Source organism: Anguilla anguilla, chromosome 3, assembly GCF_013347855.1.
Source record: "Anguilla anguilla isolate fAngAng1 chromosome 3, fAngAng1.pri, whole genome shotgun sequence".
In the NCBI taxonomy this organism is placed as follows: domain Eukaryota; kingdom Metazoa; phylum Chordata; class Actinopteri; order Anguilliformes; family Anguillidae; genus Anguilla; species Anguilla anguilla.
In genome coordinates this window covers 12400478-12423662 of record NC_049203.1, presented here as the reverse complement: position 1 = coordinate 12423662, position 23185 = coordinate 12400478, and the positions used below count along the sequence as shown (strand labels likewise).

The 23185-nt window shown below is 48.8% G+C and overlaps 1 protein-coding gene across 1 annotated transcript in view; it reads right to left on the bottom strand.

Moving 5' to 3' along the window:
* gpc3 (glypican 3) overlaps positions 1–23185 on the bottom strand; it is an 82525-nt gene continuing 59340 nt past the window's right edge. The window contains exons 7-8 of the mRNA XM_035408236.1: positions 14091–14298; positions 1–2001 (exon numbers count right to left, since the gene is read on the bottom strand). Of these exons, the coding sequence (XP_035264127.1) occupies positions 1820–2001; positions 14091–14298 (390 nt within the window). The 3' untranslated portion in view covers positions 1–1819. The remainder of the gene's footprint in view (positions 2002–14090; positions 14299–23185) is intronic.

Here is a 23185-nt window from a genome sequence, read left to right as displayed (position 1 = left end):
AACAGTGATTTGAAGTTCCTTTATTTTTTGTAAATGTGGAAATTATTTATTTTTCATCCAATATCAATGACAAATCAGCAAAAAAAAGTATCTTACAAGACAATTCATGTCGCCTCAGCACAAGTATATCTACTCTTAAAACACCCAAATAGACTACTAAGTGCTTAACTGAAGGGTTGGCAAAGTTTGCGAGTTAGATTAAACTAGGCACTACATGACATATTCAGTCCATGTCCAAAATTTTCAATACCCTTTTTTGACCGAGAGGCCTTCCCTTTCTCAGTAAACGCTGTAAAAGAAGTATTTTATGTTCACTTTTCATGTTTGCTTCTTTTCTTTTGATACCAAAGGTCCATCTTTCAGAAGAAAGATAAGAAACTAGACACAGTCAACAAAGACATTTAATTTTCTTCTTACTCAAATTTGAGAATAATTTCTCATACCAGTTTAAACAGCTGTACGAGCCCAAGGTACATAAGACATTTTAAGAAGTGTTCATCTTTTTTACACAATCAGTACATGGGTGTAGAATTAATGGCCAGGATCTGAATCATAACGTGTTCTGCTTCACCAGCATGTGACCCAGCCATTGGAGAAGACTAGTGAAACTGATTTCCAACAGCTCAAACATGGGTGTCATAAACACCTCTTCTTACACATCAGGTCCACAAGGTTTTTAAAATTCTTCCGTGTAGGTATTCATGAAGAACTTAAGAGGTGCTGGAGGTACCCTTTATTGTGAACACTGAGGCAAGGAGTGTTAGGATGACGAACGGACAGCCAAATGTGCCAGTCGTGACCCCAACCTTTTGAGTCGACTCAACACAGTGCCAAGTCAACGGTAACGAGCGGATCGTGACGCGGGAGGCTCAACGAGGGCACGCTGGCGGACCATGTTCCAGAGCACGGTTTTTAAACGGAACGCAGGTGCGCGTGGCTCGTCCCGGATGAAATTCGGGAGGACGCAGGCGTCCCCCTCGATCGCGTTCCTCGCCGTGCTGGTGTCTGCACAGGCTGCGAGCAGCGGAGGTGAGTGCAGACGTTCATTCGCAGCCGGTCTCTGCCACGACCGGACACAGGTGGCAAGAAACAACGCTGCAAATCACGGCAAAGATCTGTTCCACCCAGGGGGAAGGAGCTCATTTCCGACATTCCCTTTCTGTGTTTTGCTTTCAGAGTTGTTTTTTTTCTTTCTCTTAACCAACATGTTTTATATCTTTCCTGCTGGACATACCTGCAGGGCCCCTTGGCTAGCAGTAGATCACGGGGCAGAGATGTTGACTCCCAGAGCTCAGTGCTTATGAGAAGGTGGTGCTGCAGAGACGGGCGTAAGTCCTGTATGACACCATAAATAAAAATCTGTCAGCATTTGGACATGCTTGAAGGAAACGGGTGACTTATTTACATGCTGTGTGTAGGGCTAGTGTTCAGGGTACTCTGCCTTTTGGGTGGGGGGGGGTGGGGGGTCCTTGAGCGTCCGTACTGGTGGAAGAGGGTCAGAAAGGGATGGAGTTACTGTAAGTACCTCATCTTAAAACAGTCATTGAGGGGAAAAAAGGGGGGGGGGGGGCGGGGGATGGAAGAGCAGATGTCCGTTTTCCGCAACAGTTCTGATGACGAATTTCAAAGTATGATTCTGAGATGCATTGGGAGTTGCTGTAAAAAAAAGCCAATTTTCTAGCACCTGGTGATTTGAGTTAGGTCCAAGAATCCAGGGAGGACAAATGCCAAGACAGAGAGAGACAGACAGAGACAGAGAGAGAGAGAAAGAAAGAAAGAATAAAAAGAAAGAGGCCGGGTTGGGAATAAGCATGTCCAGTCAGTTGAGTCGGAGTAGGATCAGTGGGACAGTCAGAAGGGCGGCGGCCCCTGGGGTGGCCCCGCTCAGGCCCCTGGCCCCTCCCGCCACCGACTGTGCCCCCTCCGCACCCGCGGACACCCGGGGAGTCAGCAGCTGCTGGTGGAAGGTGAGGTCATCCATGGCCAGGTTATCAGCCAGGTCTAGCTCATGTGTAGGGGGGGGAGGGGAGTTTTTGAGATACGACACACAGGACAGGCAGGGAGTAAGGGATGGAGAAGAACAATGGGGTAAGATAAAGGGGGGAAAGATAAAACAGAAAGCAGGAACAGGAAGAAGGAGGAGAAAGGATAGGAGCAGAGGGGGAACAAAGAAAGGACAAAAAAGGGTGATTAGAATAATACAGGTCTTCCATTCTCTGTAACACACAGGAGAGACGCACCTGGACTTGATTGATAGCGATGCGAATTCTCACGTGTGCACGTGCGTGTGATCCGGCACAGTCACAGAGAACGACCGTCGGGTCACATGCCGACCCACGACCCACAGTCTCTGACATTCAGCCCCCCCCCCCCCCATGTAGTCACTCACAGGTGGAATACGGGGACCGGGAGGTGGGGGAGGGCAATGCAATACCTCATCTCAACTGCCGCACGCCAGAGAGGGTGAAATAGTGCAGATCAGCTCTCAGGCCCTCCCTGGAGCAGAGAGCTGAGGGGGAACTCCAACCCCTCCTCCCCTCCTCCCTGTTGCTCCTTCACCCCTCCATCCCGCCTCCTCGCTGCACCTTCACCCCTCCTCTTCATTGCTCCTTCACCCCTCCTCCCTGCTGCTCCTTCACCCCTCCACCCCTCCTCCCTGCTGCTCCTTCACCCCTCCACCCCTCCTCGCTGCTGCACCTTCACCCCTCCACCCCTCCTCCCTGCTGTTCTTCCACCCCTCCAGATCTTTCCACACGTTCCCATTCTGCTGTCCCTGCTTCTGGCTCGAATCAAAGCCTGTTCCTCCCTCAGCTCCCCTCCACCTGCTACTCTCAGACACTCTGGTCTTCCTCACTTTTCTGCTTTCAGGATTATTCTCATCATTTAACATAACGAAACATAACATAACGAAACACAACAAAACATAACATAATGAAACATAACATAGCGAAACATAACGAAACATAACGAAATATAACGAAACATAACATAATGAAACATAACATAGCGAAACATAACGAAACATAACGAAATATAACATACCGAAACATAACGAAACGTAACGAAACATAACATAATGATGAGTACGGGCCATTCAACCCAACAATACCCGCCATTTCCCTACCACTAAAGCATACCTAGCGCTCGGTTTACCTACAAACAATATGCTATCTAGAATTTAGACCAGCGTTTAAAAACCGGTGTGCCGTGGCACTCTAGTGTGCCCTCAGGCAAGGTCAGGTTGTGCCTATGGTTTTGAGAGTGGTGTGCCATGAGATTCTGTGAATTTGGAAAGTCTGCCACAAAAGTTTGGGAATCGCTCATTTAAACATGTTTTCCACTGCGTCTATTGTCCCGTTCCTGTGTTCATGCTTCAGCTACGCCGGCCAGGAGCTGGATCTCCGTAGTAGAGTCATAAGAAAAGCGGAAACAAAATATGAATAATCAAAGGCATGACAGGTATGTGTAGATCTGTCCCGCATTGAGCCAGCTGTACATCATCCCTCTCTCGCCCTCCCTCTCTCGCTCTCCCTCTCTCTCTCTCCCTCTGTCTCAGACGTGCTGCCTCAAGCACCATCAAATTTCCTGCATACCTCAGCCTGCCCCACAGACATAGATGAACACACACAGTAACCCAACAACACAACCGCCACAACAATGGCACAACTGCACAGCAACCCCCACACCAACCGTGTACAGCAACCCCCACACCAATCGTGCACAGCAACCACCACACCAATCGTGCACAGCAACCACCACACCAATCATGCACAGCAACCACCACACCAATCATGCACAGCAACCACCACACCAATCGTGCACAGCAACCACCACACCAATCGTGCACAGCAACCACCACACCAATCATGCACAGCAACCACCACACCAGTCGTGCACAGCAACCACCACACCAGTCGTGCACAGCAACCACCACACCAATCGTGTACAGCAACCACCACACCAATCGTGCACAGCAACCACCACACCAATCATGCACAGCAACCACCACACCAGTCGTGCACAGCAACCACCACACCAGTCGTGCACAGCAACCACCACACCAATCGTGCACAGCAACCACCACACCAAACGTGCACAGCAACCACCACACCAATCGTGCACAGCAACCACCACACCAATCGTGCACAGCAACCACCACACCAATCATGCACAGCAACCACCACACCAGTCGTGCACAGCAACCACCACACCAATCGTGCACAGCAACCACCACACCAATCACGCACAGCACAACAGTGGCCGCAGCCAGAACAGCTGCAAAACTCTGAGAAAGAAAAAACAGAGCAGATGACTACAGCCTCACCAATATGAACAGCAATTACAAAAAGAGAGCAACAGCTGCTCAGAAGGCTGTATGACACAATCCACACAACAGGCTGGAAAAAGAGCGACAGCCACAGCAATAGCAGAAACACAATTCCCAGAGTCCTCCTTGTGGATTCATTACTTGGCTTTTGCTTGTTTCTGCCTTGTCTCTGCACTGAATTACTTTCCGGAATAATTACTTTCTACACAATTTAATATACAAATTGGCAGTTTGTTTTCACCTGGAAGGTACGCAGCATTGGAGGCTGCTTTGTCACGAAAAGAGGCAAAACACTGATAGCAGTTTACAATGGAGCTGGGAAAAAATACAACACCACATTCCATTAAGCAATCTCTTTTTGGCAAGAAAAAAACTGCCAGATCACCAGACATTTTTGGACAAAACTTTGCTAGACTAAACCAATAAAAAGAATTTTTTTTCTGTAACCCAACATTTCAGTGCAGAATAGGGCTGAGTGTGAACCCAGCAATATCAGAAACAGAATCAGCATGAACACATAAACGGTCAGAACCGTTGCATAACTACGTACCGAATACAGGAAACTCATCAGTAGCATTCATAGTGCAGATCTGTCTTTGGGGGCACTTATGTGTATTCTATCTCTTCTTATCTTAAGGCCTGCTACCATCTTTTGAACTAACCAGGGGATCCCGGGCCAGTGGGAGAGGTGGTAGCAGAGGGAGGGGAGTATCCATCAAAACACGGGGTCTCCGAATTCGGCAGAGAGGTTAGAGCGGCGATTAATCCTGTTCCGCCACGGTGATGAAGCGGGCTGCCTCGATACAGGAAGCGGAGGGAGGCCCATTCCGAAGGGGGGCACTCTCCACCCCTCCGCGCCCCGAAGGCCCTCTGCTACCAGACGGAGTTTAGAGCAGCGGAAGAAGGCAAATAAACAGACCCCTCGGTGCCGAAACCTCCTCAAGACTTTAAAAAATATCTTTTTTTTACAAAAGGAGCAGATCAAAGGCCGGGGGGAAATCAACTGCTCCGTTCCCTCCGTCTCCTCGGTCTCCTGGCCTGGGTTTGACACTAGTGTGACCCTGAGAGGACGATTTGTCACGGAGACAACAGCGCGTTACACTGCTAAACCAATTAGCCTACAGGCGCAATTCGATACGGCTTTCATATACAGTCGGGATGTGGTGAGATGTGTACGCGTGAACAACGAGGCAAGTGTGTGTGTGTGTGTGTGTGTGTGTGTGTGTGAGCAGGCATTGTGATATCGGTCCGTACCCTGTGTGAAAATTGTGAGTGGGTGAAAGGGCTTTCTGATGGGGAATAAGTGTAAAACTCCCAATTCTCCCCAGAATTTCCAGATTCTGACATGAGTACCATAGAAAGATCCACTGCCCCTTTCCCATGCACTGAAATAATTGTATCAAGGAATAGTTACTCAGGGGCACCTGTGAGTGCGTGTACGGATGTGTGCGCATGTGTGTGTGTGAGCGAGAGAGAGAGGGAGGGAGAGAGACCATGCTTCTTTCTTCTCTCACTCTTTCAAAGGACAACCAGGGGATGGGAATGGTAGTCTATTGACATTGATAAATTGACATACAGATGGATTGATGTTGTTTGGCTAAGGATATTCAAAGACCCCCCAAGTGATAAATGTGACCAACGTGGGACTTTTTGACACACAGAGGAGAAGAGAATGGGGGGGGGGGGGGCAGGGTCATCCCTGTTGCTCCTACACCCCCTCTACAGTTATTCATTTTCAAAGTAATATTCCCCCAGGGATTGGCCCAACGCCAGCTCGGTATACTAGCTTTATCATTGCATTTCAACACTGAGTTATGATCTAGGCCCAAGGTCAACAGTTCACTCATTGATTGGTAATGGAAGATTTATCCCTACGCACACACATACAATTGCACACACACACACAGACTCAGGCACACACACACACACACACACATTTTTTGGTAAACTGCAAGCAGCAGCTCAGGAAAGGAAGGATTCCAGACTTCAAACACAGGTGCTGCTTACGAATTGAGGGAAATGGTTCAGATTGTTGTCTCACAGCTGGGGATAGTGGATAGGGATAGGGAATGCAAGTGGGGATAGGGAATGCAAAAATATTTTTAAAAGCGATACGTGTACACAGGTGTGTGTGTGTGTGTATATGTGTGTGTGCATGCGTGCAAATCCATAACCAGTAGTATTTCAAATATAAATTCCAAACAAAACAACAAAAATAATTACTCAACATTTCATCCTGTGATTCCATGGCAAGCTTGGCTAAATGCATGTCGCTTTGGATAAAAGTGTCTGCCAAATAAATGTAATGTAATGTAAAGGTAACATTGCATTTAGCGTTTTTTGTTTACTGTATGGGAAGGGCTCAGCCTGTCTTCTATAGCTGTTCTTTCAGTCTGTCCTCTATCGCTGTTTTCTCAGTCTCTCCTCTATCGCTGTTCTCTCAGTCTGTCCTCTATAGCTGTTCTTTCAGTCTCTCCTCTATAGCTGTTCTTTCAGTCTCTCCTCTATAGCTGTTCTTTCAGTCTGTCCTCTATAGCTGTTCTCTCAGTTGGTCCTCTATAGCTGTTCTCTCAGTCTGTCCTCTATAGCTGTTCTCTCAGTTGGTCCTCTATAGCTGCTCTCTCAGTCTGTCCTCTATAGCTGTTCTCTCAGTTGGTCCTCTATAGCTGTTCTCTCATTCTGTCCTCTATAGCTGTTCTCTTGTTCCACCCTTGTGTTTCTCCCTCTCACTGTATCCTCCTGCTTTGGGCAGCATTTAGTACTACTGTCACGCTGCTGCCTGTGGCAAAATTAGACAGAGGGCTGATGGAGCTCATTTTGAAGTGGAATTTTTTTGGGAGCCTTCTCCAGGCCCTCGGGCTCCGCGGAGAATGTGAGCTTCTGCCTCTGTCAGGACGTCCCGACCGCAGGGGTGAGCCGGGAGGCAGGGAGCGCACGGCCAAAACAAGCGCTGCAGCACGGAGGGGGACCGAGCCGACAACACAGGCCTGCTCTGTGAGAGACACTGCAGCACACAACACAGGCTCTACCACCACAACACACTCTGCCTACGCAACACAGGCTCTCCCACCACAACACACTCTGCCTACACAACACACGCTCTCCCACCACAACACACTCTGCCTACACAACACACTCTCTACCACCACAACACACTTTGCCTACGCAACCCACGCTCTACCTCTACTACACACACTCCCCCTCTGCTACACACTCTACCTCTGCTACACACACTCCACCTCCACTACACACACTCTACCTCTGCTACACACACTCCACCTCTGTTACACATCCTCCACCTCCACAACACACGTTCTACCACCACAACACACTTTGCCTACGCAACACACACTCCACCTCTGCAACACACTCTACCTCTGCTACACACACTCCACCTCTGCAACACACCCTCCACCTCTGCGACACACACTCCACCTCTGCAATACACACTCCACCTACACAACACACACTTCACCTCACTTCTTCTCATGTTTCCAGTGGCTGCTTTGTCTTATAAATGCCAGTCAGAACCCATTAATTAGACTCTGAGGCCATCTGTGTACATGTGTCTGAATGTGTGTATGCACTTGTGTGCACCCGTGTGTATGGGAATGCACGTACATGTGCGTGTGTGTGTTTGTGCGTGTCTTACTGGTCTCACACAGCCCTCCCCCCTGAACAGCCACACTCGGATTTCCCCCAAATATCTATAAGCTCCAGCATCAAAGATGGGTGAAACTGGCACACACACACACACACACAGGAAGTGGCAGTGGATATTCTAAGTTAAGATGCATTCTGCAGGATTTGGTCAGGAAGCATTTGAGAAATGTAAAAAGTGAAGGCCTTTACGAGAACAACAACTGACAAAGAGCCAATTATATGGGAAAGTTCCACTTTCCGGAACAGAATGGTCAGTCTCCTCCTGACAGTACTGCAGTGCAGCTTGGGCAGTAAACAGCAGCTTATGTTTGGGTTCCTGTTGGTGAGCCCAGCCCCATAAACTCCCCCCCACCACCACCACCCACCACCCACAGACACCGTCTCCGGTTCAAGCACACACAGCCCTGGTGCTGTTTTAAGCGTTTCTGGGAGAGGCGTGGGGTACAGAGAAGGGTGGTGGGTTAGGGTTAGGGTTAGGGTTAGGTTCTGCTTATTAGAAGAACGGACCAACCTGAGCAAGTCATCCATGTACCCAGCTACCTTCAGCTTAGCTTGGTTTTGATTTTCCCCCCTTGGAAATTCCAGTCTCACATTTGCATATGTATTCTCTCTCTCTCTCTCTCTCTCTCTCTCTCTCTCCCCCTCTCTCTCTCTCTCTCCCTCTCTCTCTCTCTCACTCTCGCCCTCTCTCTCTGTCTCTCTCTCTCTCTCTTTTGCTCTCATATCACACCTCATACCTCACACCTCGCTTCCCACAATGCACAGCACACAGCCGCCCCGACTACGTCCTCGCCCCCCTTCAGTCCAAATCACAGAGGACCCTGCATGTTTCACATTACTTCCATACTTCTGCTTCGTATCTGGCTGACCTCTGACGCTGATAAAAGGCCGGGATTTATAAAAACAAAACAAAACAAAACAAAGCAAAAAAAGACCCTCCGAGAAAGCGGTGACCTCATGTCTGCGGTCCGCTGGAAAGTAAGAAATATGCGACGTGCCGTGCGAGTCGCGGTCGGAGGAAGGAGTCCGATAACGAAAGCCAAATATGAGAGAGTTCCTCCGTACGCCAGGACCAGAGGGCAAACCGGCTAGTCCCCTAAGCGAGGCACTCAGTGCCACCTCCACAAACGGGGGCTGAAAGTCACGGGGCAAGGTGCTGCATGGATTGTAAGTTGTCGCCAGGGAGCAAACCGAGCCGTGTGCCAAGTTTATGTAAGACGGACAACAGGAGCCGGAGGTCTGAGAAAATCTCCAAGACTGAGACATACTGTTCTGTATATGAACACCTCTCCTTTCATCACTCATGTGTTACGAGATAAACGAAGGGAAGAGACAGAAGAGATGGAAGAGAAGGGAAGAGACAGAAGAGACAGAAGAGAAGGGAAGAGAAGGGGGGAGAAAAAGAGAAAGAAGCGGAGGCTTTGCTACGCGCAGGGCACGGGTAGGATCAGTGCAGGCGTATTGTCCTGTGTGAGTGACGCAGTCCATCCAGGTGTGTGTCTGACGGCATCTGCCCTGCAGTCCTGGGAGGGTGTGTGTTACTGCAGCTAGGCCTCCTGCTGAGACCTCTAATACACACACACTCGCTCTCAAGCACACACACACACACTCACGCATACACACACACACACACACACAAACATATACTCACACACACACACAGAAACACACATATACTCACACTCACACACACAGAAACACACACACACACAGACACTCACACACACACACACACACACACACACACACACACACACACACACACACTCACCCTCACACAAACACACACGCACGCACACTCTTTCTCTCTCACACACACACACACACACACACTCACTCTCACGCACACACACACACACTCACTCTCATGTATACACGCACACACACACACACACTCACCCTCACACAAACACACACGCACCCACACTCTTTCTCTCTCTCACACACACACACACACACACACACACACATATCCACCTGTTTGGGCCTTTCCTCGCCCGTAGTCTGAGGGAGGCAAACAGCCCCAGACTGTGATGCTGCATTTCGCTGTGAAGCGCAAACCTGCTTCGTGTACTGCGGAGCGTTTGACTGAAGCAGCCATCCCTGGATATCCTGCACAACACAAAGACTGGGATCTGAGTGGGGGTACCATGGGAGAGCTAATGCAACGGAGCAAACAGGGTGTCGTTTAAAACACCTGAACACATTAAATATGCTCGCCAAAGACAGCAGTAACTGCAACATCAATGTGCCAGTCTGATTTTCTCACAGCTCGCTCAAATCAATAAAACGATAAATGGTCAATCACACGCAGAATGAGCGGCATCGATCCATATTTGGGAGGCGGTTCATTAATGTCTCGCACATAAAATGAATGATCTGCAAGTCTATAATTAAAGCAAAAGCTTTGTCACCGTCTGAGAATCAGGGAGGGATGGTATGATACTGCATGAGCAATGAGCACTCATACACACATGCAAGTCTGGGGAAGCTCACTTACTCATTTATAAATAGTATATATATATATATACTGAATATAGTTTAAATAAAAATACTTTATTGTTTGGTTTGGTTGTTCGGTTGAGATGGTACGAAACAGGAACAGACAGACAGACAGACAGACCATACAGACAGCTCAAACAGTGCAGGCGGACAAATCACAGAAGTTTAGTTCCTTGAATTTAAACACGTACTTATCTTTAGTCACAAAATGCCGAAGTTCATCTAAAGTTTGTCTAAGGACAGTGTTCTCTCTCTTTTCACAAAGTCATACCATCACCAAAGGCATACACTCATATTAACTCAATTAAACAGCCCACCGGGCTGCACATGCCCAGTGGTCGTCTGATAGGACCTTCCCCAGGCTCTGTGAATGAGCCAGGTAAGATTACAGCATAACAGAACCTGGGTGATGGATCACAGGCCTACAGAGCCGAGTGGGGTCCTCTGCATCTGTCTGTGTAGTCTCTCTGTGTGGGACAGACAGAACGCACAGCACCCCCCCTCCCCTTGTCCGTCCGTCCTGGAATAGCTCCTACGGCCCGGAATACTCCAGGAATGTCTGACAGGGGTTTACATCTGAGACAGAGAGGGGAGGAGGGGAGGAGGGGAAGAGGCGCTGGGGGTGGGGGGGGGGGTCGTTCTGGAATCTCAGTTGAGAACAAGTTTACAAGCAATCAATCAATCCCCATAATTCAGAACATCCGCATTGTGGTCACTGGAGGGACAGCTTTGACAGTTAGGTGGGGTGGTGGGGGGGGAATCTTGGCCTGGGCCTGGCCTGCCCTGTCAGCACCTTGTTGCCATGGGCGGCTGTCTCACCCCCCCCGCCCCCCGACCCCCACACACACACTCTGAAAAAACCTGCCGGTGCCGGAGAGGGTGAACGATGGGGTGGGGGGGGGGGGGGGGTGGGTTGCGTTCTGGCAGACGTCTGTTCTCCCCTGGCTTTGAGAAACCAGATATGTCATCCATCAGGGGTGAGGCACAGGCAGCCCATCCGTTAGCTAGTGCGCTGGCTGGCGCAGCCCTGCGTGGACCCTGCTACTCCCACTGTTTGCTCACGCTGGAATTAAGGACCAAGGGGTCAGTGCTCCGTGAGGGGCACGCCGGCTATCGCCCATTATCTCTGGGACCCGTCCCGCCGCAGACACTCAAGGTCTACAAACAGTGCGGGAACAGATGCAGGAATTCAAATGCACACAGATATGCTGCAGACACACAGACACACAAGGATGCATACACGTGCACACACAGACACACAGACACACTAAGATACACACGCATACACAAACACACACAGGTGCATACAGGCAAACACATGCACATATACAAAAAAAAAATAATCTCATAAATGCACAAACACTCATGCAAATATGCTACTTTCCCAGTACAACGCACATGAATATTCACACATGCTGAAATTAACACTAACGCAGCTCATGCATGCACCCACATAGAGGTACGCTCATAGATACACACACACATGCACACACACACATACACACACACAAACATAAAGAAAGGGAAAGACAACAATTCGGGACGGACCCTGTCAAGCAGATTCCTTAATTGATGAATGATGCCGATGAATGTCGAAAACATACGACCGAGCGAGAGAGGTCTTCCTCAGTGACCTTTCTCAGACATCAGAGAGGCCCAAACCCAAAAGCCCCTCGCCATGAGCACACACCCGAACCCTGAGCCACACATACAAACGGGCACGCCTGTGCCCAAACACTGTACCCTCACACTCAAAGGGCCAGAGCCCCAAAGCACACAAACACTGTTCATAATGCCGACTCAATATTCCCAGCAGTTCAAATACTCCGGTCATTGTTTTGTGTAGAGAACTGGAGAGAGGCTGTGCCGAGGGATAATTGGGGATTGAGTGCCCTCCCTCCATGCGCGGGGCAGTTATATCCCACGGTCCGGGCCCTGTAGAGGTTTCGGGCCCACAGGATTCCTGTCCTGACCTGGGACACTCCTAGCCCCTAGCACAGCTCTCTCTCTCCTGGCGAACCCCAAACGTTACCGCCAAAAAAAGTACAGGAGGACCCCTCCCAATCGACCTGTTTGCTCAGCTGGGCCAGCTTTGCGTCTGATTATCAATCCCCCCCTCCGTGCTTCTCTATTGTTTTTCTTCTTCTGGTGTTTAGTTTCTTTTCACTTTCACGTTTGTTGCTTCTTCAGGGTTTTCACTTTGCTTTTTCTCCCCCCCAAATTGTAAATCTTTCTTTCTGTGGGCCCCTCTGACTGTGAGTAGAGCGAAAGGACACGTAGGTACTGAGGTGAACGCACTTCTCTCTTCTGGCCCCTCGGAGGAAATTTTCACGAAAAAGCGAACGCTCAGCTCAGCTCTCTCAGCTGAGATGTGCTCAGGTGTGCCATCAACACAAACAGGAAGGAAGAACCTTCTACTTCCTTTTGAGTCGGCGCATGCAGTCCCCTCCTTCAACATTCTGTGGCGTATACAAACTTCGGCCACCATTTGCTTTGAAGTGGAAGAGGGCCAACTTGTTTTGATGCAAAAAAAAAAATAGATAGAAATAATTTGCCCACAATCAAGATAAACCCCACCCCCATCTCAACTGGCCAAAGGAATGAGGGTGAATGTTCCTTATGAAGTGGGCACTTTTTAGTGAAATATGAGGAAATAAATTAGGCCAGTTCGGTTCAAAGTAATATATTTTCGCCACTGACAGCCGCAAAATATCTCAGCAATTAACTTTGTCTCAGGTGGCAGTAAAGTGTAATTATTAATGGCTTGGACTCAGAGGTTGCTGGTTCCAGGTATACCTGGCAAAATATCCTGCTATGTAAGCCAAGTTAATTGCTCTGGATAAAGGGTGAATGAGCAGCAAATAAATAATAAATAAGTAAGTAAGTTATCAATGGAGTGCAACACCATTACAACACCCGTCAGTGATTATCTCAAACTTTAAACAAACAGCAACTAGCGGGTCACTCATTGTTCACTGTCTCTTTCTTCCTGTAAGACTCCCTTCCCTTCACACTATCTGGAATCTGGGCTTGACTTTGCAAAGAAAGCACAGAACATCCATGGGCAAATGTGGCTTTTAAAACGTTGGTTGTTTTTTTTTTTGTGTGTGTGCGCACAAATCATTCAAAGGTTTAAAGAAAACAAAAAAAAAAACTTACAAAACCTACCTATGTCATACATCTGAGTTCAAAGGCAACATCAAAGGGAACTTCAAATTATCTGGCGTCACACCCATAGGCAGATTCTTATGTAGTGACTGGTGTGTCAAAATACAAACATTAACCGTTCACCCAATGGGCGAATCAAAAGGTAGACACACCAAAGCTGACTAGAGCAATGATATTATTGCAAATGATGAAGGCTACCATTTTGTGCTAAATAGCGTACATAGACTTTATTTGTGTGAAAAAGTATGAACCACTACGCTGCAAGTTTTCTAACTAGTAAAGTGAAATAAAGCAGTATGACCATTCAGCACAAAATCTCCAGAGCAGAACTACACTACCCATGTATCCCCACAACATGACTACACTACCAATAAATGCCCAAAATGGGTAGGATTAATCAAGGTCAAAGGGAAACAGGGAAGTCACTAACCTGCAAAAATACGGAGGCGTTTGTGATGAGGGGGTGGCCCCAGCCCTGAGATCTCGTTGCACTCATCTTCGTCATCGCAGTCTCCACTCATGAGGCCTTCCCCCTCTTCATCTTCATCATCATCATGTCCATCTCTCCTTCGCTCAATGCCGCCTCCCTTAGGGCGTGCTCGCCAGGGTTGCTCAGGTACTGTCACCAGTGGCAGGAGCTGAAAGCCCAAAAGAGAGGAACACTTAAGAAACATGCAGATAGCCATTCACAAAATGGCTGCCTGAATATTCTGAATATGTTCTTAGAACCACAGCCATTTGTCATTGCAATTACTTTAATCTGTAATACTGCACTGCAGTACCTGAAAAAGATCCATTCAGAGCCAAACCAAAAAATGTCCTTGCATATTCATTAAAATATTTAATCTAAATACGTAAGTTGTCCTGACTGAAACCAATGTTCAGTTTTAGAAAAAGAGAAGCATCCCTCTTACTTTACAGAATTTTCCAGAATGTAACCATCTTACACAACAGGAACACTGACAGGAGTGCTGTTATTTGGGCTGGGTATTTAATTTCTGTATGTGCGGCAGGGCTTTTTAAAGGCCCATGAGGGAGCCAGTCCTGCCATGCAGGGAACATGTGTAATTTCCCTCCCTGCCAGCGGGGTTGCTGTTGTGTTGTCATTGGCACACGCACAGTGTCATTGAGTGGCCGCCTGTGAGCGGACATAGACTAACTACTATTTCAGCGAGGAAAAATACATAGACTCAACTGAGCCATAATTTCCAGCCGCACAGCATCTACACAGCAAATGCGTTCAGATAGATGGCTGGGGTAAAGTATCTAGCATCCAGTACGCAAGTATCTAAAAAAAAAAATGGGGCTGAAATTATGAGTTTGTCAGGCCACTCTGAAGAATGTAGAGAAAGCAGAGAAAGAGACATACAGTTTACTGGCAACAAGGCATAGCCGGGGAGCCAGTACTGAATCTTCACAGAAATTACACGGTTTCTACAAATTCAGATGTGATGGAGTCTGGAACTGAGAACCAAAGTGGAATTGTAAGCATTGGGATCTTTGAGCACCGTAACTGAACGTAATCCCACAATGAAGGAAATGCAGCACTGCAGTGCGGTGCCCACCCATTGCATTCTTATGAGAGTTATTCAGAGAGTTATTTGAAATCTATAACCCTGTCTCCATCACTAAGAAAATATGCATAGCAATTACACCCGTAATGGTTTGGGAGTAGACTTCACATTCTGGGACAGCTGCCATTACACATTTTTACAGTCAAAATGTTTCTGTTAGGCATTCATTGGAAATACCGTTAAATGACGAATTGCCTTGGCAACCAACATGTCTAACATGGCCGATCCCCTGGTCAGTCTTCTTTTTATTTATATTTTCAGTCTTCTTTTCATACGCTGACTTTTTCCCCTCTCTATGTGTGTGTGTGTGTATGTGTGTGTAGGTATGTGCGGTGCAAAGGTGCATGTCTGTGCTTTTGTTGTTTCTCTCTTTTGGTTGTTTAGCTGTCTGTTATACAGAGGAAATTGTGTTCATGAGTCTTACTTAGTGAAATGTGCTATCCAGATGGGGAAAAAAAACTGCATAAAATTATTTTGAATTTCAAATTAACAAGCACAGCAGCTCAACCAAATGCATGATATAAGCATCAGCATAAATATACAATCAAACTACTGAAAAGATAAACATTCATATAAACCTTTACTTCCCACACTCGCTCACACACCACTGACCTACCTGTGCTTCATGAGTAACATATTCATAAGCTTTCAGAGGTAAACCAGCATGCACTTATTTGCCTCAACAGACCCATATTCATGTTTGAACACTGTGGACATACATCTTGTCGAGGCCTGGAAATGTTTTTAAAGGGATGTTTGTGTGCGCCTAGTCATGCAAAAACAACAAGAAAAGAACATTCCAGCACTCGGCGTCAATATATGATCACGACCGCATTTGAAAGGCAGACAGCCTAGCTGATGGACCGAATGCACGGTGAACATGCGTCTCAAACAGCGCCATCTAGTGGCTATGTACAGCACTTAAGACTATTTTGTTCATAATTAACGGCTCCCATCAAACTTGGAAAGGTTTAAAAAAAAAAAGAAAGAAACTGGCTTTATTTGCTTTAATTATTTATGATATGAGGGATGTGGGACTTATTAATTTACTCCTGTTTTGTTTTGTTTTTAAAAAAGCATAAAGATTAGTGCATGTGTGCAGTTCAGAAGTGGAATGCCTGAAATGTACTATCATGTGGTACAGACAGGAGCTTGTCTGGCCCACATACAGGACTAATTTCAAAAGCAAACAGTAATAATAAAAAACAACATGTGGCTGAGGGTATTTTAAAACAAAAATCTTTTTTTGTTTTGTTTCTATTAAAGCCCTGAAATCTGCTCTGCCGCCTGTTTGAAGTTCTGTCAGCCACCTGCCCTTCGAAGAGCAGACAGACGCGCTCGAGCGCTATTTACGCCGCCGCTGCTGTGCATGCTGGGAGAAGTGCCCGGGTTGAAAGCGCCGCTGATGTTCGGGTCGATAGAGGCGCGCGTCCCGCTGAGAAACAGCGCTGAGGGGGAAAAAGGCCCCACCACCACTCACCTCCTGGGAACGTCTGAGTCATAAATACCAAACACAAAGCCGAAGGTAAAAACAAAAACAAAAAAAAGATGAAATATAGAGGAAAAAGGAGTGAGTTGTTTAAAAGAAAAGGTTGAGCCCTGGCTGTGAGGGTGGCGTGGAGCAGGCTACAGGAGCAGACAGACGCGCTTGCCAAACTCCCCCCTGGCACAGAACGGGCAGTCACAAGCGGGAAGTCGTAAACAACACATGAACCCCGGACATGTGGTGGAGCGCTCACGGGCCTCACGGCCGCCCAGACCGCCGCAAACTCAGCTCAGGGTCAGCACTCCTGCGCAGCACACTGGCATGCCATAACACACACCACCGTTAGCATGAGCTAACGGGCTGCACAGCCGCTCAGACCACCACAAACTCAGCTCAGGGTCAGCGCTCCTGCGCAGCACACTGGCATGCCATAACACACACCACCGTTAGCATGAGCTAACGGGCTGCACAGAACTGAACAGATTCTACAGACTCAAAGGACACTCAGCTCCATATTCTTATAACTGCAAGCCGTCTCCCTACTGAATCCAAATCATTCCAACTGAACGCATCTTCGGAATATACATAAAGAGGTGTGACCAAGTGGAAGACTGTGGCACAGGGTGCTCTGTTCTGTAATACAACACTGGAAAAATCCTGCTACCAGCCACAGCCTGTAGTTGGGAAGTATAGTGAACAGAAGGAAGGCAGGAATTGTGTATCTGGTACATATATAGCAAGGGTCTGCAACCCGTTTCCTGGAGGGCCACATGGCCTGCTGGTTTTTGTAGTTACCGAGCTCTTTATTGACCAATTAAAGCCTGTGATTGCAGTTAATTTGCATCACCTAGCTCCTTTGGTCTGAATTGGTTGCTGATTTTAAGGTGAAAACAAAAGCCAGCAGACCCTGCGGCTCTCCCAGGAGGTGGGTAGCACTCGCCTGGTCTACGGCATCAGTGATTACAGTACAGGAAATGACAGTCACATGGGGTGGAGTGGTGCACCGTGATGTCATGCACTTGTTCTCAGAGCAATAACACATCGGGGTCCTTTCGGGAGTGCACCTTACTTAAAGGTACAAGAGAAGTTTTCCACCAGGAATTTGGATGATAGGCATACATGCCAAACAGCAGCTACTCTCATCCACCTTATAGAACAAATGAGACACCATAATAAAACCCATAATATAGTAAAGGTGAGGCAGCCTGAATGCTGATAAGACATGTTGTAAGTCACAACACACCCCTTACAAGACTATTATGTAACATAGTGCAGGTATTACCTCATTATGGCATACAGTGAAGTAAAGTGAAGAAATGATCCATTTAGTACAGTTTAGTGAAGTTATGGAGTAGAGTATAATACTGTGGAAGAGTAGTGTTTGTAGTGGGGAGTATGGCACAGGTACAGGTAAGGTGTGTCGGTTCACTGTGTTGTGACTCAGGTGACTCCCTCTCTGTGAGGAATGAGCGGGAGAGCAAGCAGAGCCAGAGGAGTAGGACTCCCCAGCACAGAGCCCCTGTCCTCCCAGGAAGACAGTGCATGGCGGGGGCATGCAGAGCACTACCACTCCCAGGCTTCTGAGGCCTCCTGTGCGTTTGGAGCACCTCCCATAGCTGTACTTTGGTTTGTGGTAATTGGGCCTTCCACCGTTTTATGAGATGCATTCTCCCCTTGCGCTCAGTCCAAGAAAGAGTGGTTTTCAATTTTTTTTATCATCAAAGTTCTTACCCTCAAAAACACAAAATATTGCGCCAAGCAGTCGTTCTAATAAAGGCAGAGCCAGACTGAACTTAAATTGAGCCATCTGTGCTTTTTAAAACGGCCAATAAATAATTTAATGTTTTCCTAAATCACAAATTTTAACTAAATATGTTCTGCAAAACCCTTCTGCTGTGATCCAGACCTGACTCAGACCCCTTCTGCGCAGTGCAACACAGCCATCTCAGCAGAGCACACACACACACACACACACACATGCACACACACACAAACATGCATGCACACATGCACACACACACACACACACACAGTCGCATGCACACACACACAAACACACACATGCACGCACGCATGCATGCACCCACACACTAGCACACACACACACACACACACATGCACACATGCACGCACACACACACACACACAGTCGCATGCACACACACACTAGCACACACGCACACACACACACACACAGTTATAAGAGCAGCTGTCAGATGTAAACGGTGGTGGTGGGGGGTAAAGGGGGAGGGACCGTTATGATTGCTGCACATACCTGAGAAGCAAAGAGAAAATTGTGCAGCATTTCCTCTGAGTGACTCATGGAAACGGCGGGTGGGGGGGGGGGGGGGCAGGCCGGCGGGCGGGCGGAGGGGCGGGGGGGTGGCCGAGCGGGCAGGCGGCGGGGCGGGGGGGGGCAGGCGGCCAAGTGGCCCGGGCAACACGCAGCACCGCAGCCTCACGTGCCCTCTGCTCCTTTTATTAAATTTCACATTACGGGGGGAAGGGGGGGGTTATACAGCTAAATTCATATCTGTTTTTCTTCTCTCTGCAGCGGCGGCGTCAGTCACGCGAGGATAGGCATGCCTCAGACGGCCCAGACGGACAGCTTCATTTCCTACCTTTAATTCCTGTCCCGGGGCAGGGAGCGCTGGAAAAACAGACAACGCCCACGGTCTGAGGCGCGCACGTGCCTGAGGCGGGACGGGTGCGCTCTCGCCGAATTAACGCCGCCACTCCGGCCTGGACTTATTTTATCTGGAATCGCCCGTGTTTCCCTTCAGGCTGAACCCGACTTTTTCCCCTTCAGCAGACTTATGGAAAAGACACACTCAACACCGCCAGGGCACTAGCTGTACAGTACATTAACCTTTTTACAGCAGGCCTGACTAATACAACTGCTTTTTACACAAAACCACGGTAACTACCAGCCTCAAGGAGCCATTCCAATACGGATAAACAGGTACTGCATATAACAACAGTCTATTTAGGAGAAGAAGAAAAAAACATTATCTGGCTTGACTATCGTTCGCTGCGTAAGAGTAACAAATCACAGAAAAGCATCTCAGGATGTTCCCTGTGAAAGCGGTCCATTGTTCGGAGTTTAAGGCTCACAATGCTCCCCGTTCTCGAATGCGCTCGCCGGTTCCTAAAAATCAGATTACAGGGCGCAGACGGGACCGGCTCGTCCGCCGGTGCGTTATCGCGGAGTCATGCGGACGGCCTGACTCGGCGTGAAGCGGGGTAGTGACATCACAGTGCCCGTCATGAGGGTCTCATGATTACCCTCGCCGCACCGGGTTACGTGCGCACTGCACGCGTGCGGGCCAGCTGCTTCTCGTCCTCTGACTTAAGTTTCCTGCTTATTGCCCGTACATGGCTCTCGCTTCAACAGTCCGCACGGAAAGTTCCAGAACTCTGAACACGCCCCCCCCCGAGGGCAACCGATCGCACGTAAACGTTCCGTAAGACACGGCATGTGACGCACACCTCACGTGCACCGCCGCTCCGCGATTCTATCGTACCCAAAACATGGCACACACCAACGTGCAGTGCCCACCTGTGTGATGAATGGCAACCATTAAACACCAGAGCCCTGCCCGGCTGAAGGGCAGAGGAAGGGAAGCTATTAAGCCAGTCAAACTGATGGGATGTTGAGGTGGCCAGGTTGGGGAAATCAGCCAGGACACTGGGGAATCCCCCTGCATTTCACCACAGAAAGAAGAGATCAGCAGTGGGGGGGGAGGAGGATTCTTTTCACAGCTCCACATGTGTGAATCCTCCTTTTTTAGCTCTGTGCACCGGTACACAGACGGGGGAGGATAAAAAAAATAAATAAAAGGAAAAAAAAAAACCATGTGACCCTCACAAGGAGACACACTGATGGCCCTATGAGAGACAGGAAAGCAGGAGTGTGACCTCTGACCTCCTGTCAGGCTCCTCCCATCTCACTCAGGCCTGAGAGAAGGAAGACGGACAGACTCCATGACAATTATGTGTGATGTCTCAATAATAGTATCACTGGGACTTTCCTCCATTCAAGTGCGGGAAGTAAATGGCACTAAGTGACAGTGGTACAATCAGCAGGGCAATTAGCTCTTAGCCCCAGACAACCTCCTGAGAGAAAGTGCAGTGTCTGGTTTAAGCCCCTCCCAGGTCCATAACCAAGCGACGAGCGATGAGTGACAGCGCTGAGTCATGGTGGCAGGTGCACACAGACTGCGTCCAGGCAGGAGCACACCTGAGTAACGCTGAGCCTCCCTGCTAAATCCAAGCCTCAGCCTCACCAAAGGGGTGCACCCACATGTTCTACAGGCCCACCTGATGTTCAGCTCCATTCCCATAGCAACGAATGCTCTGCCTCCCCGCTGTTGAAGCTGAAACGTTCCAATTTGACGCACCTTATGAATACTCAAAATTGGGGGCGTGACCAATGACAAGGCTGCGCCATTGGATCTTATGCACTGTCATTAACATTCATGAACTGTATTATAGGACCAAAAAGCCTTGTTACCAACCAGAAGCCCTCCTGTAATTACAAGTAATACCGGACAGAGGGCCTGCAGGAGCGGGCTGTCTGGTTAGGCTACAGAATCTGTGGTCGAGCTTCCGTAGAACAGAGCAGTGTTGTGTTGCGGGTTTATTATTCCTACGGAGCGCTGAGCCAAACTGCTGCCGATGGTGTGCTTGGATCCCAGGCGGCTCTGAGCTGCTGCTGCTGCTGTTGCGGTGCGAGAGGAACGTGTTCCAGAGAAACGCTGCGCTCTCCGCACGCGGGTCCCCGACAGCTCAGAGAGACCGAGAAGGGGGGGGCCGCGCCCGTGCTTCGCCGAGGCGTTCCGATGCGCAGTTCGCCGACGTCAAGCGCTCCCTCGTTCCAAAAAACACACACTTCAATCAAAACGCGAGTTTGCCTCCCTGCTGCTACGGAAACAGCTTGGGGCTGCTTAAGGCCCAGTTACAGCAACACGGCTCAGATAGGGTTTCAGCTCTGGGCTCTCCCGCTCTTTGGAGTCTCAATCCCACAAGGCATCACTTCACCCCCTCGGTCAGAGCCGCCGAGCGCTGTCCCCCGAGCTGAGATGGCGACGACAGTTTGACGGATAACAGATGCTGACACGACCGCGGCGCGTTTCGGCGTTTCTGGTGTCGTGTGCTGTATCACGACCGCCGTGTTAGCACACATAAAGCTGCGCGCTGTCTTAGCACTTTCCCAAATGACTGATGAGCATGCAAAGAGAGCTGTTCTGTTTTAGTGTGATATGTTTAAGTTATAAGCTGTGCGGTGAAAGTGTGCACGCCACAGGTAGAAAATGCCAGGTTCATAAAAAGTAAAAGTCCTCCCCAGTATTTTATTCCAATCACCTGGATTTGCTCATTAACACAATTCTTCAGCCAGGAGGTGAAACTAATTAGTGAAGTCAGCTGGCTGAGTTCATGGGTGGAAGAAACGCATGGCAGGACTTTTACTTTTACTCTGACCCCCTGGACCTTCCCACCTCTAGTGTACGCAGTGTGTTTAAAATGTGTGCTGCATGTGTTAAGTGTAGCAGCGTACAGACGCAGTGTGTTTAAAATGTGTGCTGCATGTGTTAAGTGTAGCAGCGTACAGACGCAGTGTGTTTAAAATGTGTGCTGCATGTGTTAAGTGTAGCAGCGCACAGACGCAGTGTGTTTAAAATGTGTGCTGCATGTGTTAAGTGTAGCAGCGCACAGACGCAGTGTGTTTAAAATGTGTGCTGCACGTGTTAAGTGTAGCAGCGCACAGACGCGGTGTGTCTGAACGCGTACGCCTGAGCACACGCCTCTCCTGGTCCCGCGGACGGCAGCGGTCTGGAGGAAGGGCGACTGGCGTGACGGAATGCCGGGCGCTGGGGGGGTGAGGGGGTCTGCTTAATTTTACACCCCAAATCCCTGTCCTACCTGCAGAATGTTCTCCTGTCCTGGCTTTGATTAGGGCGGGGAGCCTGGGGGGGGGGGGTTCACTGGGGCTGGGTTCTGTCATGAACAACTCAACACCGCCAGACGGGGAGGGGAAGAGAGGGGAAGAGAGGGATAAAGGGAAGAAAAATAGAGAGATTCAGAAGAAAGAGTGAGGGATTGGGCATTCCTGCCCCCACCGTCGGCTGGGCTGCTTTCTGTCTGACAAAAGTACAAAAGCACGGAGGAGAAAAAGAGGGGAGGGGAGGGGAGGGGAGGGGTGGCTGTCGTCGGGCGGATTACATCGTTTGGTTTAGGTTAGTTTAAGGTAAATCGAACCGGATAAAATGAAACATCCTGCACAATCAATTGCAGCGGGCCCCACGTGAATCAATCACCACAATCAGCAGCTCTGTATACGGAAAATATGTCTGAATAATGAGAGGCTGGCTCCGTGTAAACAGAGTCCGGCCAGCTAATTGTGCCGTGTTACACAAGTGGGTCAACCCTTCCTTCTTTAAATAGCCTTTCTTCAGGAGAGGACCT